This window comes from Helicoverpa zea, chromosome 3 (assembly GCF_022581195.2).
Source record: "Helicoverpa zea isolate HzStark_Cry1AcR chromosome 3, ilHelZeax1.1, whole genome shotgun sequence".
Classification (NCBI taxonomy): Eukaryota; Metazoa; Arthropoda; class Insecta; order Lepidoptera; family Noctuidae; genus Helicoverpa; species Helicoverpa zea.
The window spans coordinates 938,124-956,143 of NC_061454.1; the positions used below are offsets into that span (position 1 = coordinate 938,124).

An 18,020-nucleotide genomic window follows, 5' to 3' on the forward strand; every position below is an offset into this window, starting at 1 on the left:
CGCACCGTGCTTTTTGAATGACAAAAGAGGACCGACCGTAAGCTTTACATCTAACGCACAGCTTCGGCACTACAGCAGGCCGCCAAGAAAAACATAAGTTGAAAGTGCCCTAAGTCTGCCCGTCCACGTCCGATGAATTTTAGGTGGAAAATATTACATACTGGTTTAGTGAATAATCCATAGTGCAACGTACATGTTTTACAAAAGTTCGGTCAGAAACTGCTAGTTAAACCAACCAAAAAAATTTTCTGTCCTACCAAAGTCATACGTGGGCGGGCAGCCCAATAGATTAATTTCTAGAAAGGCTACCTGATATCCCGCGTTATACATGTCCAGATATATGCAGCCCATGCAGATGGCTATGAGATAGATCTGCACATAACCCTCTTGGAAGTAGATATACTTCAGGACGCTGGTCTGGCTCCGATGAGGCATGCTGGAAGGTAACGTGTGACGAACCCTCACTTTGGCCTCGCCTCCCAAGATATACATCTGTGAAAATATATTGTTCTCAATTTTGAGCAGCTGGTGTTTCGCAAAGTTCTACCAAAGTCAAGGTACAGTTTTCATAACCACACTTCAGAAGTCAGATTTGATTAAATAAAAATTTTAATAAACAAAAACAAACTGATAAAAGGCGTCGAAAAATGAGGATCTGTCCGCCGTTCATATGCGTTGAGCAGGAAAATTAGGGGTTGGTTTATTTTCAAAATTTTCTATTTCTACTCTATTCTATTAAATATATCTGCTCAAGAGTTTAACCTTCGTATTCTTTCCTATGCCGCATTTGGAGCTCTCCATGAGCTGTCTAATAGCTGGGAAGTCCTTCGTGATGCTGGAGAATGTGTCTGACTTGATCATCAGCAGATGCAGCCGACCAGTGGCTATCACGTTGTAAGGACTTCTTTGTGCCTTGGTGCCTTCTAAGTTGCCAAATACACTGTGTATCAAAATTAGAACCTCATATAGCTATGAAAGGCATTCATATTGGTATGATAGGCATTAGGGCCGAAGTCTGCCCGGGCTGCGGGATTGTTCGAAAGAGTTACCGCAGCCCTGGTACACGTGGTCCAGAAAGAACAAATGTGAGGTTTGGTTGGAATGTTAGACTTTTACTGACGTAGTCCTTTTATGTACCAGGGCTGCGGTAACTCTCGAACAATCCCGCAGCCCGGGCAGGCGTATATTAATGATCGGCCCCTCACTCTCCATGGCAGAGATACTCACCTGCCCCTCGGTAGTCTAATAACATGGTAGTTATCTCCAACGTTGACCCTGACTTCCACTCCTCCGTAGTCTACGAAGTACATGTCAGTAGCCATATCGTCTACCTCCAGAATCTTCATGTCCCGTAGGAAGTACACGCTGCGCACTGCACGACCAATGATGCGCAGTAGGGAGACATCGGCATTTGCTAGTAACGGACACTATAGGAGAAGATATTTATTGATAAGCAGATTTTAGATAGAAGTGAGTAGGGTTTACATTAATTAAAAGTCAAAATCGCTGGACTATCGACGATCTTACCACGGAAATTCACTGATGAGCTATTATCGACACTGTCTTTATTGAAACAGAGTCTAAAATCAATTAACTGTCATATAAAGAGGATCGAAACCACTACAAGCAAAAATTTGTTCTTTAATTTTAGATTCTATTTCAATAATGACAATGTCGATAATAGATTGATAGAGAAGTGTTCTTCGAAACGTTCTATCGTGCAGGATTTGTTAGAACTGTACCTTAGTAAAGGTATGTCCGTAAATATGCAGGATAGCATCAGTTCTGAGAGTAATCTGGTCACACAATTTGAGTATTCCTCGGTAGTCGACGCCACCCATCTTCTCCCAGTTGTACTCATAAAAACGTCGAATCTCTCTGTAAAGCAAAACAGCTTCTAAATTCCCCGATATGAGAAGCTAACTACCACTATAAATCATGATTAGGTCAGGAGCCTTCTTCTAGGTCAGATTTATATAGGTGGACATGACCAAAACGGTCAGTTACGAATGGACTAACGACTTTTTTGAGACGTCTGTCAACGAATTCTGGAATTATACTCGAGCTTTGTCCTCAGGATTAGCATTAGGTATACTTGTAGTAACACATACGGTGTCGCCTATTCGCACTGATTTTTGAGGTAGATCGATTTTTTTTTTTTTTTTTGTGGGTATCCTTAACTCACCCATCTTGCTCGAGCGCAGCACTCGTCATTCACATTTCAGTGCTCCGCCGCTTCGCACATAAAAATGGGAAAACGTTCTCGTTCTCGTACCGAGCACGACTATGAGTCGTTAGCAAAAAAAGTTAAGTCGTTAGAAAAATTGTTGCGCGCTCGGAAAGATCGACAACACGTGACACGCCACCGCCTGTCCTCCACGTCGTCATCGTCGTCATGCACCTCGTGCTCGTCGAGTGATAGCTCCGCGGGATCGGGCCGCAGCCCCGCCGCGCGCCCTCACGCTTACCAGGACCTGTTTTGTATTGAAGGTTAGTACGTACACCTACCTAACATGTGCTTATTTTAAATGGTACTGCGGTTAACCTGTGGGGTTATCACTTTACCAAATACATAGTTCAGGTGTAAGAAATAGTGTTGCGGGCAGTCTTTGGGGCTGTCACTTCACAGTATTCGCCTTATGCTATAAAATGTGGTGTTGCGGGCATTCTATGGGAATGTCACTCTACTACATACATAGCTCAAGTAATGCGGGCAGTCTTTGGGACTGTCACTTTAAAATATTTACCTTATGCTATATAATGTGGTGTTGCGGGCATTCTATGGGAATGTCACTCTGCTACATACATAGCTCAAGTAATGCGGGCAGTCTTTGGGACTGTCACTTTACGCCTACCTACTCACCTTGTGAGGGTTCTGCGGGCAGTCTTAGGGACTGTCACTTAACCCATATGACGTAGATATATGGACAAACATGTAATCATGAATCACGTCAATCTTAGGTGCACCGGCGATCGAACCTGAACCGTCAACAAGTGCCGCTCCTCACGTCGCTCCGCCATACCCGCCGCCGCAGCGCACCACCCCGCCGTCACCCGCCGTGCCGCCGCCACCGCCTCCGCCGGGTCCCGCCGTGGCCGATACTGTGGAATCGCCGCCAGCCCCAGCGACAGTTGACGCGAACATCTATGTCACAGGGACAGAGCCTGCACCACCAGACTCGCAGGCGACACCTCAAATTAACGATGAGATTATGCAGCTGCTTGGTGAGGACCCCTCCCAGAAAAGAGTCTATGGAAACGACATCCAACCTGACTTGGCCGTACGTCTCCAGCACGTGGCTACTTCAGGTCTGTCTAAGGAAGCCCGGAAGGAACTTTTGGATAAATACCTGGTTCCCGCTAACTGCACCTTGATCGATGCACCCTTACTGAATCCAGAAGTAAAAGTTGCCATCCCCGAAACTGTCCACAAAAGGGACAAGGGTATTGAAAACAAACAAAAGTAAATCGCATCCGCTATAACCTGTATTGCGCAAGCTCTCACCTTGCTTATATCATCTGAACAGACTGCCTCATCCACAGAACTTATTAGGCTTTTAATGGATGCACAAAAAATATTATGCGATAGCCAAAACTCTGATTCGCTTGTGAGGAGGAACTTTATACTCTTCGTCATGAAAAAAGAACTTAAAGATCAGCTTCAGGCGACAAAAATTGATAATTTCCTTTTTAGTGCTCAGCTAGCAGATACGCTTAAAGCTGCAAAAGCTATAAACAAAACAGGAGGCGACATGAAACCTGCACCTCCCAAACAGCCTGCTAAAAAAGTGACAAACCCAAACGTACAGAAACATCATTTAAACTGGCGAGCCCCTCCCCAGAGCCACAGGTCGAAGGGAACCCAGAGGCGAAAGGAACCTGCACCCAGGAATCGGCACGAGCCCTCCTCGAAACAGTCATCGCGTCCAGCAACGAGCCGCGGCCGCCGCTAGACACGGTAAGTAATGTACGCCGGACGACTATCTAATTATCTTAACCAATGGTCCCTCATCACTAATGATAAGACTGTACTGTCTTGGGTCACAGGTTATCGCATTCCCTTCTCGCAACCTGTAATACAACACTCACCACCTATGGTAAAAATACTTACTTCGCTTGAGAAAGTACAAATGAATCATTCAATAAAAGAGCTTTTATTGATCGGTGCAATCGAAGAATGCGATCCCTGTGATGGTCAATTCGTATCACCTACGTTTCTAGTACCAAAGCCTAACGGAAGGACGAGATTTATTCTAAATCTTAAATCTCTAAATAAATTTATTTCAACAAAACATTTTAAGCTTGAAGATCTACGTACAGCTATAAATCTTATAAACAAAGGTTATTTTATGAGCACTATTGACCTTAAAGACGCTTATTTTTTGATCCCTATACATGGCGATCATAAAAAATACCTTAGATTTGAATTCGATGGAAAACTGTTCCAATTTAATGTCTTGCCTTTCGGCCTCAATACTGCTCCGTTTGTGTTCACTAAAGTAATGAAACCGGTTATTAGTTTACTTCGGTCGTGTGGCTTCCTATCTTCTATCTACCTAGATGATATTTTACTAATATCAAATACGTATGAGTCATGCGCGAGTCAAGTCTCTTACACAATAGGTTTTTTACAATCTTTGGGTTTTATTATCAACAAAGAAAAAAGTGCATTATACCCTAAAACAAACTGTAAATTCCTGGGATTTATAATTGACACTGAGAACTTACACGTTTCCGTTGCCTAACGAAAAAATTCAAAAAATCAAAAAAGAAATAGAAAAATTTAAAATACTTACACGCTGTAAAGTAAGAGAATTTGCTCGCCTCGTGGGTTTACTTACCTCTGCCTGCCCTGCCGTCGAATACGGCTGGCTTTACACTAAGGAACTCGAACGCTGTAAATACCTTAACATAAAAGATGATAACAATTACGATAAATACATGTCTATACCCCCGTCTATACTGCCGGATCTAGATTGGTGGTCACGAGCAATTAATAACTCTGTAAACAAAATCAAACAAAACAGGTTTTGTTTGGTTATCTACAGTGATGCCTCAACAACGGGGTGGGGGGCAGCCTGTGGGGAGGAACGGGCTAGTGGTATGTGGTCTGACAGCGAACGCTCGCGACATATCAATTATCTAGAAATCCTCGCTGCCTTTTTTGGACTAAAAATTTTTGCAAAATTTTGTTATAACTGCCAAATTTTATTACGAATCGATAATACCACCGCCATATCATATATTAATCGTATGGGTGGTATTCAGTTTCCTCACCTAACTGACGTTACAAAACATATTTGGCAGTGGTGTGAAAGTAGAAAAATAATACTTTTTGCTTCATATATAAGCTCCACGGATAATACTATCGCGGATGCCGAGTCTCGTCGCGTTCATCCAGACATCGAATGGGAGCTGTCTGATCACGCCTTTATGCGCATAACAAAACAATTCGGTATCCCCGAGATAGATATTTTCGCCAGTAGGTTAAACAAAAAATGTATAAATACATATCCTGGCATCGGGACCCCGACGCCTATGAAGTAGATGCATTTACTATTTCTTGAAACAGTTTCTATTTTTACGGATTTCCACCTTTTTCCATAATATTAAAAACACTTAGAAAAATTGAAAACGACCATGCAGAGGGCATTATTGTAGTTCCTCATTGGCCTACACAGGCATGGTTTCCCTTGTTTAAAAAATTACTAGTGTCTAACACTCTAATTTTTAAACCCAGTGATAACATAATCATTTCCCATTCCAGCAACCGAGATGTTCATCAGAAGATTACCCTGGTTGCCGGAATATTATCCGGACGTCGCTCCTGAGAAAAAGTGTACACCTACAAACTCAATTCCTATTATGATGGCCTCGCTATCAGACAATTCCATAAAACAGTACGACACCTGTCTTAAAAAATGGTTTTTGTTTTGTAAATCAAATCATACTGACTTATACGTAACTTCTGTTCCAACAGTTATACATTTCCTTACTCAGCAATACGAATCTGGTGCTCAATATGGAACTTTAAATAGCTGTAGGTCCGCTCTCTCTTTAATTTCCGATCTAGACCTAGGGAACGATCACCGGATAAAACGGTTCTTAAAAGGGATTTACCGATTAAGACCTCCTCTGCCCAAGTACAATACTACTTGGGATGTCTCCCTAGTTCTTAACTATTTAACGTCCTGGTATCCCAATAAAAATCTAAACCTAGAAAAATTATCTAAAAAACTTGCAACGCTCCTTGCCTTAATTACCGCACACAGAGTCCAGACTATTTCCAAAATAAACATCAATAACATAGAAGTTCTTTCAAATGAAATTCAAATAAAAATTCCCGACCTAATAAAAACGTCTCGTGACGGGGCTACTCAACCTACTCTCATCCTACCATTTTTTAGAGATAAACCAGCCATATGTCCAGCTACTACACTAAATTCTTACCTGCTGATGACGAACCCACTACGTGGCAGTGAAGTTCACTTATTTATTAGTCTTAAAAAGCCTCATAAGGCTGTTACATCACAAACTCTGAGTAGGTGGATAAAAAATACTCTTTACAGCTGTGGTATAGATACTTCTGTGTTTACTGCACACAGTACTAGACACGCAGCCACCTCTAAAGCTCATAAAATGGGTATCAGTTTGGACTTGATTAGGAAGACAGCTGGTTGGAGTGGCAGCTCCAATACCTTTTGGCGTTTCAATAACAGACATATAGTTATAGAGCAACAGGAGAATCAAAACTCCTTTGCTAATAGTGTCTTGTCTGATTAGGACTTATTCATTAATACTGAAATAATTAATAAGTTTGTAAAACTAACCACTTTATTTTTTACCATAGTATAGTACCATTTTGTTCACTTAACATAATTTTCTTGTTAATGATGCTTGTATGATTATTTGTACCCAAATAAGTATAAATTATTGATCATAATTAATCATTAATTGCGTTATAAAACTAATCACGTACTTTATAATTTGATTTATACCAAAAGTATGGTGCCTTTGTTGTTCATATTAATGATACTTATGTATGCTCATTTCTAAATACTTAAATAAGTATTTAAATAAATTTGCATTATTCCTAATGTGTTGATATTTTCATTAAGTCTCAACATCTACAAGTATACCTAATGCTAATCCTGAAGACAAAGCTCGAGTATAATTAATGATTAAACGAACTTACCTGTAAGTGAAGTTCTATCCTAATTATACGAAGAGCTTTGTCCGAGGGATGAGCATCCCACCCTCCCGGTCCACCGGGCCTATCCCCTGGTCATGCAAATATCAACATTTGTATTACGTGTATCGATCGACAGGGTTGATGCTCCGAACTAAATGACGAGTGCTGCGCTCGAGCAAGATGGGTGAGTTAAGGATACCCACAAAAAAAAAAAAAAAAAATCGATCTACCTCAAAAATCAGTGCGAATAGGCGACACCGTATGTGTTACTACAAGTATACCTAATGCTAATCCCTCGGACAAAGCTCTTCGTATAATTAGGATAGAACTTCACTTACAGGTAAGTTCGTTTAATCATTAATTATACAAGGTGTTGATTTGCATTTGTGCCATAGTTCAGGAGGAGGACATACAATACGTAAATAATCGATTGGAATTACAGTAGATGGGAAATAACTAATATGCACTGCTTTTTTTGTCATTGTAATGTCGTGGTATTTCCGAAGTAATCCAATTTTATGAATGAAATTTATGAGTGATCGTTGCGTATGCTTTGTGTTTGCGTTTGTGTGAGGGTGCAGCACGGTTTTAACACCAGTAACATACGCGTCAAGTCTAAATAAGGCTAGATGAAATTTACGGAATTCCGAAAAAAAATTAAAGAAAAAAAATTACGTACCAATTTTTTTATTGATTTGGGCCGAGAATCGTTAGCATAATTACCTCCTTGAATATGGCACGGATGCAAATCAACAGCTTGTATTTGGTACAAGGGCGAAAACTGTTACGTTCCTCGTCCCCCGTTCACCCGCATTTTGGCACGCTACTTTCTTAGACGATTTTCCATTATGGTATCTCCGCTAGTCATTTGTTCTCCATGGTTAAGGCCGTATTGGTTCGATTATTTTTCCGACCCAAATATCGACCAATAGAATTGCACCATTCGACGTCACGTGGTACAACCTACATGGTATTATACTGAAAATTTTTTGAATATTTTCTCTGGTCGTTGCTACGTCAAACTGACAGGTTGTGGCCGACATTTGGGACGGAAAAATAATCTCCCGAATACCACACGAGCTTCATAATTATCTGGCATTTCCCTCAAGGTTCCCTGCAAACAAATAAAGTCGTCAAGTTTTTCAGGAAAAATCACTCGCGCTTCGCGCTCGTTATTTTTTAACCTGAAAAACTTGACTCCTTCATTTGTTTGCAACGAACCTATCGGAAAATACCCGATAATTTTGAAGCTCTTGTGGTATGATAAGTGAAAATTGCGACATTTCATTAAAAAATTTTGCTATGTAATGTAAGGTTATCATACTTTTGCAGTTCCGAATCCAACTTCTCTCTAGCCATGTAGACGTTGATATCCTTCATATGCTGCTGAAAACCGGCCAGAGACTTGTTGACATTCGCCCGAATACTGATGATGCGGACCGAGTAGTATGTGACTATCATTGCACCTGTAAATATTCCAAAAGTCTTAACATTTTTGTAAAACGGATGTTTACTGTTAGTTATCGTGATTTTATAAGATTTTAAAATGGTATTGATAAAGCATTTTTTAAGCATAGATTTTTAATCTTTATTGCGTGTCGACGATTCCTCAGGTTTTTAACAACACCGTAAGCTGGGTAGTTCCATAATTTATGGTATTTGAGGTAAGCTTGTTAAAAAATACAAAAATAAAACATCGTGAAAAGTTAAAGTGACACAAATAGCGTAAGATTTATAGTAAAAAGAAAAAGGAGGTCTTACTGCAAGCGATGCCAACGAAAAGAAGTTTCATAATTTCATGGTTGGTGGGATTGAATATCCCATAGCCTGTGGTGCTGCACTCGTACACAACCCAGAAATAAGTGGCGAGGTGAAGGTTCCAGGGCGCTTCCGTAAAGTTGAACCGAACTGTTTGAAATAGAACCAAGTTTTATTATCAGGCCGGTAGCAAGAAAGGTAACTATTTATCCTTGATGACGCAGGAGTAAGATACAGGTGATACCCTGAAGACGGACATAGGCTACTTTTTATCTGGGCGATGAGAGTAGCTCTAAGCCTCGTTTCTCCCAAACCACTTTCCATATGAGCCTAGAAAAGCCTAATTATAGCCAACCAGCTTAATTTCATTCTGCTAGTGACATAAATACGAATTTAGGTCAGCTTCTGAAGATTATCATCTAAGCATGTAGCTTCATACTGCTGTCAAACTAGCGTCATATCAGTTTTCGAAAATTGCAAAAGCCTTACATTTATCCTTGAACAAGTACACCCACGATCCTCCTTTATCGTCGAAGGGTTCTATAATCCATTCGTAGCCGCTCGAATCCCTGGAGTAGGATATCTTCACGGAGTAGAAAACCATGAGGCAGGTCAGCGTGTTCAGCATCGCCATGAATAAGGGGATCGCTTGAATGCTGCAATATTATTTTTTAAATACAGAAATTAAAATTTGACTAAAGATTAATGGTTAACGAAAGAATGTGATCCTCTTTGAAATGAAAGAGGGTGATGTAAGTTTGTTGTACTTTCTAACTACATCTTGAACACCGATGACTGTGTTTCGGATGGCACGTTAAGTCCCGGCTATCAGTGAACATCTTTCATTCGTTACGGGTTGTCAGAAGTCGGTAAGTCTGACAACCAGTCATAGGTACCAACGGGTATTGAGTTGATCGGGTAACTGGGTTGCGGAGGTCAGTCAGAGCAGTCGCTCCTTGTAAAACACTGGTTCTCAGCTGCATCCGGTAAGACTGGAAGCCGACCCCAACATGGTTGGGAAAAGGCTCGGGAGATGATGATGATGAGATTGTGGTCCTATAATAATAATGGCGTCCACGGCCGATTTCGGCCACGGTGGCTGTTCTCATTTAAGGAGATCAGCCAGCTGCGCAGGACATATTATAGTGCACGAGCATTTGCACAGACACAGGTGCACTCCCTATTCCTTCACTCTCATAGTCCGATGGGACGGCAATCCGACAGGACCGGAAAGAGATCAGGCGCAGGACCGACATTTACGTGCTCTCCGATGCACGGGTGTATCAATCACCAACTTCCAGACTACGGGCTGCTTTGTGAAAGTTTAAGAAAACCCACAAAGCGATTTCGGCCTGACCCGGGAATCGAACCCGAGACCTCGAGCACAGCAAGCGCGCTTGCGACCACTAAACCAACGAGGCAGTCAGGTCATATAATAATGCTGTTTTAAACACCAGGCTACCAGTACTTACACCATGAGTATGTCCCGTCTCTCGATGTACTCCTTGAGCACCATCATGGCACTCGGCATTCGATACAACTGGATCAGACGGTTCAGCATCAGAAACTGCTTCGTTGGAGTCAGGCGGAACAGGTGTTCTATATGATAAGAATAATAAATAATAAGGGACACCTTTCACACACGGTCGGTTAGCCCCATGGATATTATTAATTGTGTTATGGGTTCTAACACAATTGATAAACTACATACCATACACACGCAGGTGACCATTGCGTCATCGAGGTCATCGTAGAAAAGGCATTTATGAGTAAAAAGAGGAAGAATCTTTGCATACCAGAGCTGTCTTTCCGAGTTGACTCCAGATTTTCAAGAGGTAAGCAAGCCAATAGATCAGCTAAGAAAGCCCCCTTCAAGTAGTAGGCGGCGGTGCTGGCTGGATGGTACACGAGGATCCCGTCCGTGTTGAAGTAGCCAATCATCATCCTTTGGCAACTGAGCAATAACATAAAATTTTACTACCTTTGGATGGGTCGTGGTCAGGTGACATGATCTAGTCACCTACCCATCATCACCATCATCATCGTATCAGCCAATAGGTATGATGACTGAAAACAAGTAATTAGTCCGTCTTTTAGAAAACCCTAAAAGCAACCCTTAAAAAAAACCCTTAAAATATTGGACACGTATTTTTTATTTTCCCTATTGGCTCCTTTAACCTATTGGCTCTAGTTTTACTGTTCCGTCGCTTCCATAGACAAGTCCCCGAAAGCACGTGACTACATAGTAGTCAACATAAGAATACAGATTAAAGTTTCTGTCTTACAAGTTTTGTATATAAAAATAGGCGTGTTAGTCTTTAAGGTATATAAATATACCTTAACATACGGGTCACTGAAGCCTGAAATAATTTGATAGCACCAACCGGATCCGTTTTAAGTAAATAAACAATCTCTGCAGTTAACAGACATGGCCAGACGAATAAGGCAGAATACTTACATATCGTAATAAGCCGACAGGTCGAGGAACCAGGAGACCTGATAGAGGAACGGCCACTGCAGCACCAGGTAGGTGTAGTGAGGGAACAGCTGAGCAGACAGCAGTGCGCATATCATGCGGAACCACTCGTACCGGAGCAGGTACTTGCCATCAGGTCGGATCGTGTACCGCGGAAATACGTAACTGTGTAAAGAGAATTTTGATAATCAAGTGTTGCGAAGAAGGTGATAAATTTGTAAAACATAGCAGTATGAGGAAAGAGTGCGTGACTGCTATGCCTGTGGAAATATAAAATTAGTCTAGTTTATCTGCCCATCTGAAAGTGGCAGCGTCTGAAACACGGAATATTCATTCATTCATATTCATATTATTCATTTGCATTCCACAATGTATTAAGTAGGTGTTACAATTTGGTTTAAAGCTAGGTACAATTGTGGACCCTGTAGGGCACAGCAAAATAAAACAAAACTTACAACTAAAATTATTACTATTAAAACTATAGAAAAAATATATATATAAAAGAATAAGGAAAGATGAGCGGAGATGCCACAAGTCAGATGGGTCTGGTGCTTTCTTTTAGGTCAAATACGTACGGTGGGCATAACGATTTTTGGTATTACAAAATGTGGTAATGTATGCTGTACAGAAGCCCGTCTTTTGAGCTTAGTAGATCTAAACAGTTGTTTTTTCTAACAAAGTTATATTTACCGCAAAATAGATAAGAATCCAAGCCTATCGAAAGGGTGGAGGAATTCGTAGTCGGGCTCGTGTTTCCTCGGCAGCTTGAAATGCATCACATTCTTGGGTCGGGGGGGTGGCACGTACTTCATGAAGGCAGGCAATTTCTTCTGCACGCGCTGATACTCCTGAAGAAGGAGACACGGGAATAGACGTGATGACAGGATTAAAATAGTGATTAATTTGTACTTAGAAATGACGTAACACAAAAATGTTATATGTCACCGGAAAATAACAAGACTCGTAGGTTGATCAATTTTCTAGCTATAAAGCAATACAAAGCCTATCTTACCGGGCGTTTCTTCACGAAGTCAATGGCCTCCTTTATTTGTGGGTGCTCAAATACCTTATCCAGATACTTGCGGGGCAGGGAAAACACCTGTACGTGGGTGATAGCACGCACAGTATAGTATGCCGGGATACCTGTTCGATGGAAAACCAATATAAAAACGTCCCGCATTGTAAGTTGTATCACTTTTGATGTAGGTATTTTGACAACATCGATATAACGGCCATCTTACACAGTTGGCGCGAAAGCTGGCAATGAGCAATTGAGCGAAAAAAACCTGAGCATAATAATACTGGCTTTTGAAAAAAATGGAGCTGACTATCTGGGACAATCAATTATAAACAGATGATGGTCTACTTACGTAAGAGACAGATGAGTGCAGCAAAATGGTTCTTTGTAGTCAACGTGCCAATGCGTTGCTTAGAGACCGGATCAACAATCTAAAGGGGAACAGGAAAATTATAATCTACTTCAGTATTTCAGGTCAACTTTAGTATGCCTAGTTTTTTAATATTATAAAAGGTCTATGTTAATGTGTATTACAATAAACAACTATCTTTTCATTATCTTCAAATATGCCCGTTTGTATAATTAATTCAATAGCACTCACAGGTCAATCCATCAAGTTTTCAGATAAGGTCTGATCTATGCAAAATAATAAAGAGGACTTATTTGTGTTTGTTTGTTTGTACCCTAAGGACCCCGAAACTACTGAACTGATTTAAATGAATATTTTGAGAGAAACCGCGGGAGAAAGCAAGTCATACATAACCTAAAAAGACACCAAATACAGTTGTACAATACAGACTATTATCTATACTAATATTATAAAGCTGAAGAGTTTGTTTGTTTGTTTGAACGCGCTAATCTCAGGAACTACTGGTCCGATTTGAAAAATTCTTTCAGTGTTAGATAGCCCATTTATCGAGGAAGGCTATGGGCTACTTTTTATCTGGGTTTGTGCAGAGGTTTCCACGGGATGCGGGTGAAACCGCTGGCAGAAGCTAGTTAAGTATAAAGCTGAAGAATTTGTTTGTTTGAACGCGCTAATCCCAGGAAGTACTGGTGGGATTTGAAGAATTCTTTCAGTATTAGATAGCCCATTTATCGAGGAAGGCTTTTTATCCGAGCAAAGGTTCCCACGGGATGCGGGTGAAACCGCTGACAGAAGCTAGTTCAATAAAAAATTAAATGTCAGTTTTAAACTAGTCTTCAATGGTGAATTGATAATAAAGATTTTGACATACGAACCTCACAGATGCCCTTTTTGATGATATATATTTCATTAGTGAGCTCTCCAGTATTCAATAGTATTTCATTAGGGGACGTGTAGAACAGTTTAGCCACGGATGATATGAATCTCATGTCTTCTTTGTTCAAAAACTATTGAACACAAATAAGTATAAATTAATTGTACTCACAGATTATTCACGCTCAAAGTCAAAGTCATATTTTTATTCAATTAGGCCTATGAAAGCTCTTTCGAAATATCAAACTAGTTGCATGGTTCCAGAGAATGGGTCTCATGGAGAAGAAACCCCTTGTATCCAATCATCTATTTTATCTGACTTCTTGGTAGTTTTATCTTATACTTTTATCATTGCTTTTTAATCGTGGTCGTGTCCTCATGGATTTGCGGCATATGCCGTAATGTTTAGCTTTCCCAAACGTTGGCACACTTATCAAAGACAGCTAGTAAAGACGGCTTCAATGATTCACATTTGACTGATTGATAGTAGAGTCACACTCTTCTAATCATACTAGCTCAATCCTGTAACTTCTAAAGAAAATTACATAATGTAATGTTAATTGTAAGTACCCTCATGAACGGTATGACCAGTATGTATTTGCTGCGGTTCCTGCCGACTATGTCTTGGTACACATGCGCTGGTAAATCGTAGAATATGTTCGCATGAGCCTTGTGGGACATCTTGTAAGCCTATGAAGGTTAAATATAACGTTAGGAGCGTCACAATACATATTTCAGGATTATAAAAAGGGGCCGTCGGCGATTGTCCAAGGAGATCAACCACTCTCATTTTCGTTACTCTCACAGTTCGATTGGACAACACAGAGACGAATGAGAGAGATCCAGTGCAGGACCGACATTAACGTGATCATCGGTGCAGGAGTGTCAATCACCAATTTCCATACCCTGAGTTCCTTCTCAAAACTGTAATTGTGCAACCTAGATTTTATTTGAAGTCCTACCTGATCTGTATGCCAGCACAGTTGAAGATATGTGATGAACCTCTTCCTCAAGAGAGGGTCCATTTCGTTCCTAATCAGAAAACTCTTCACCATAGCGATTCGGGAACCATAATTCTCTCTGAAAATTATTTGTATAATTTGGCGATTGAATTAAATCAAATATTAAATAAATTAAATAATCTTGGGACACCTTTCCACATACGGTTGGTTAGCCCCATGGTAAGTTATTAATTGTATTATGGATGCGAACACAACTGGTAACCTACATATAGCTACATGTATACATATATTTATAAATACATATCGTAACACCTAGACCACGGCCAACAAGCATTTTCAAACACAAATGTCGACCGAACCGGGAATCGAACCCGGAAGCTCAAGTATTTGAAAAAAATGGTGCCTGGACCCTGAGGTGGGAGACAGTTGTATGTGTGTGAGCATTAACCTTGTCTGCTAAAATTGACAATAGGATACCTTAAATCGGTGGTGACCATGATAGTGGCAGAGTAGACCGCCTCCATGAAGATACGCAGTACAATGCAGATGTCCAGGATGACCATCGTGTAAAGAACATTCTTCCAGTTTTCTTTACCCCAAGTTTCTCGGTGAACTGTAAAAATAAAACAGAAGGCGCGTAAGATATCTATGGTAACGTACTCTCCAAAAGATTTCGAGATGTCTTTGAGATTGTATGAACTCTTTAAGTTAACAAATAGGAACAATTAAGGCTATTATTGATGGAAGATGAAGGAATACTAGGTACGATAAGGCAACATATTTTTACAAGATTTGCTACTGTAAAATATTCAGGCGTTTAAAAATATATCACAGTTTTTGCAAAATTAAAGTCAAAATATCGTTTTATTTCAAACTAGCTTTCGTCTGGGTTCCATGGGAAGTCCTCCCGGATATATAACCCGGATAAAAGAAGCCTTTACTTTACCTAACACTGAAAATCTTTTTCGCAAATCGCCTTAATCTCAAGAACTAAGATTACGGCGTTCAAGCAAACAAACAAATTCTTCAGCTTTACAAGTACTATTTGTATGTATATAAGTGGAGGTTAAGAAGATTCTCTTACTTGAGAAGATGATCATGGAAATGGCCCAGTACAGGCCGAAGATAAGCCTGGAATGCACCGTCTCGTCGTCCAGTGGTTTGTGCTCCCAATGCGGTCTGTGCGTGAAGTTCGTCACCAAGCAGTGACCAGACCTTCGGACAGACAGGCAAAAAAATTAAGATAGGAGTGAACAAAAAAATATGTACAAATGCAATACTTGTGTGTGTGTAAATATACATGTATGCGTAAGCTCGGGCGCGGTTGGTAGTGGCCAAGACGTAGAGTCACACAAATACATATTTACCCACATAAGTTGTAATGCAAGGACAACCTATTTAGATGAGGTTACACGAATGATAAAATAGATGAATGTGCGGTGTTGCAACTATTAATATAAGAAGATCCTATAGAAAATTTACGCCTGTAGTTAGTCCTATTTAACCACATTAAAAAGATATTAGTATTTTGAGTTCCGATTCCTTATGTTTAATGTTACATGTTAGGTTGTATCTGTGAGACAAAAGCAATATAGTAATAATTATAGGCTCTATGACTGTTTTATTTAAATATTAAGATATATTTCTAAATATTTGAATAATTATTGCAGTTATTGACTTATTTTTTATTAGCTGGCAATAAATATTATAATCAATGAGTACACCAAATGAAAAAAGAAGAGAAGGAAAACTCGGAAAAAAACCCTCTATCAACCCGTCTGGCCAGCGTGATAGCAGTAGGCTAAATACCTCTATGAGCAGCACAAAAAAGCCACGGCCCCTAGTTCCCGGCAGTCCCGCTATTCCCGGTCATGGTGGCGACCGTGGTTACGGCGGGGCAGGGGGTGCGAAGAATCTCCGGGTTACGGGAGGCCACCAAACAAAACTGACTCTGGCGACGTACAACGGCCGCACGCTACGGCTTGACTCGCATCTGGCGCAACTCGAGGTGGAACTTGGGAAGATTAGGTGGCACATATTAGGGTTATGTGAAGTTCGAAGAGAGGGGGAGGACACCATAACCCTCGAATCAGGTCACCTAATGTACTTCCGAGAGGGAGACCAACAATCCCAAGGTGGCGTTGGGTTTCTGGTTAATAAGTCCCTAGCTGATAACGTTGTGGAGGTGTCTAGTGTGTCGAACAGGGTAGCGTACCTTATCTTAAAGCTCACCGACAGGTATAGCCTCAAGATAGTGCAAGTGTACGCACCGACCTCGACACATTCAGACGATGAAGTGGAGGATATGTTTGATGACATATCAAGGGCCCTCCACTTCACTACAAAGACCCATTACACCGTTGTCATGGGGGACTTTAACGCTAAAGTGGGAGTACAGATTTGCGGCGAATCGGCAGTAGGATCCCATGGATTTGGAAGCAGGAATCATAGGGGGCAAATGCTCGTCAACTTCCTCGAACGTGAGGGGCTCTTTTTGATGAACTCTTTTTTCAAAAAGCAGCCCCAAAGGAAGTGGACGTGGCAAAGCCCCGACACTATGACTAAAAATGAGATTGACTTCATCATGACGAACAAGAAGCACATATTCAGAGACGTCTCCGTGATCAATAGGTTTAATACCGGTAGCGATCACCGACTTGTCCGAGGCTCTCTGAATATCAACTTCAAGGCTGAACGTTTCCGTCTGATGAAGGCCAGGCTCCGACCAACACTGCTCCAAACCATGACAGGATCTGAAACGTTCCAGTCAAATTTGGAGAACCGATTTGCCGCCGTGGAAACCACAACAGACGTTAACCAGAACCACGAAAATGTGGTTCGGATCCTCAGGGAGGAAGGTTCGAGATTCTGTAACATGCAGCGTAAGGGCAGGAAATCAAAACTTTCGGAAGAGACATTAGGGCTTATGAAGAGACGACGTGAAAACCCACCTGTCACTTCGTCAGCTAAGCGGGCTCTAAACCAAGAGATCAACAAGCACGTACGACGTGACCTCCGGTGCTCCAATACTCTTGACATTGAAAGAGCAATTGAGCTGAATCGGGGGTCAAAGGTGTTCGTACAATCTCTTGGAAGAAGCCACTTGACGAAGCTGACCACAACAAGTGGAGAAGTCGTTTGTTCGGTGCCCGCAGTCCTTTCGGAAGTGGAAAATTTCTATGGCCGGTTATACGCATCGCATGCATCTCGACCTGATCCCGGAAATGAGGATTCTAGAGCCACATTAACGCGCCATTTCACCGAAGACCTGCCAGAAGTCAGCAGTGGCGAAATCGAGATCGCTCTGAGACAGCTCAAAAATGGAAAAGCCCCTGGCGAGGATGGCATTACAACAGAGCTATTAAAAGCAGGAG

General features: G+C 41.1%; 1 protein-coding gene across 1 annotated transcript in view; it reads right to left on the bottom strand.

The window, feature by feature from the left end:
- LOC124645707 overlaps positions 1–18,020 on the bottom strand; it is a 38,138-nt gene that overhangs the window by 8,157 nt on the left and 11,961 nt on the right. The window contains exons 16-33 of the mRNA XM_047185563.1: positions 15,731–15,861; positions 15,124–15,259; positions 14,647–14,764; positions 14,255–14,374; positions 13,687–13,818; positions 12,797–12,875; positions 12,439–12,569; positions 12,117–12,274; positions 11,409–11,591; positions 10,747–10,904; positions 10,423–10,549; positions 9,440–9,606; positions 8,954–9,100; positions 8,517–8,658; positions 1,743–1,878; positions 1,228–1,427; positions 763–940; positions 310–492 (exon numbers count right to left, since the gene is read on the bottom strand). Of these exons, the coding sequence (XP_047041519.1) occupies positions 310–492; positions 763–940; positions 1,228–1,427; positions 1,743–1,878; positions 8,517–8,658; positions 8,954–9,100; positions 9,440–9,606; positions 10,423–10,549; positions 10,747–10,904; positions 11,409–11,591; positions 12,117–12,274; positions 12,439–12,569; positions 12,797–12,875; positions 13,687–13,818; positions 14,255–14,374; positions 14,647–14,764; positions 15,124–15,259; positions 15,731–15,861 (2,626 nt within the window). The remainder of the gene's footprint in view (positions 1–309; positions 493–762; positions 941–1,227; positions 1,428–1,742; positions 1,879–8,516; positions 8,659–8,953; positions 9,101–9,439; positions 9,607–10,422; positions 10,550–10,746; positions 10,905–11,408; positions 11,592–12,116; positions 12,275–12,438; positions 12,570–12,796; positions 12,876–13,686; positions 13,819–14,254; positions 14,375–14,646; positions 14,765–15,123; positions 15,260–15,730; positions 15,862–18,020) is intronic.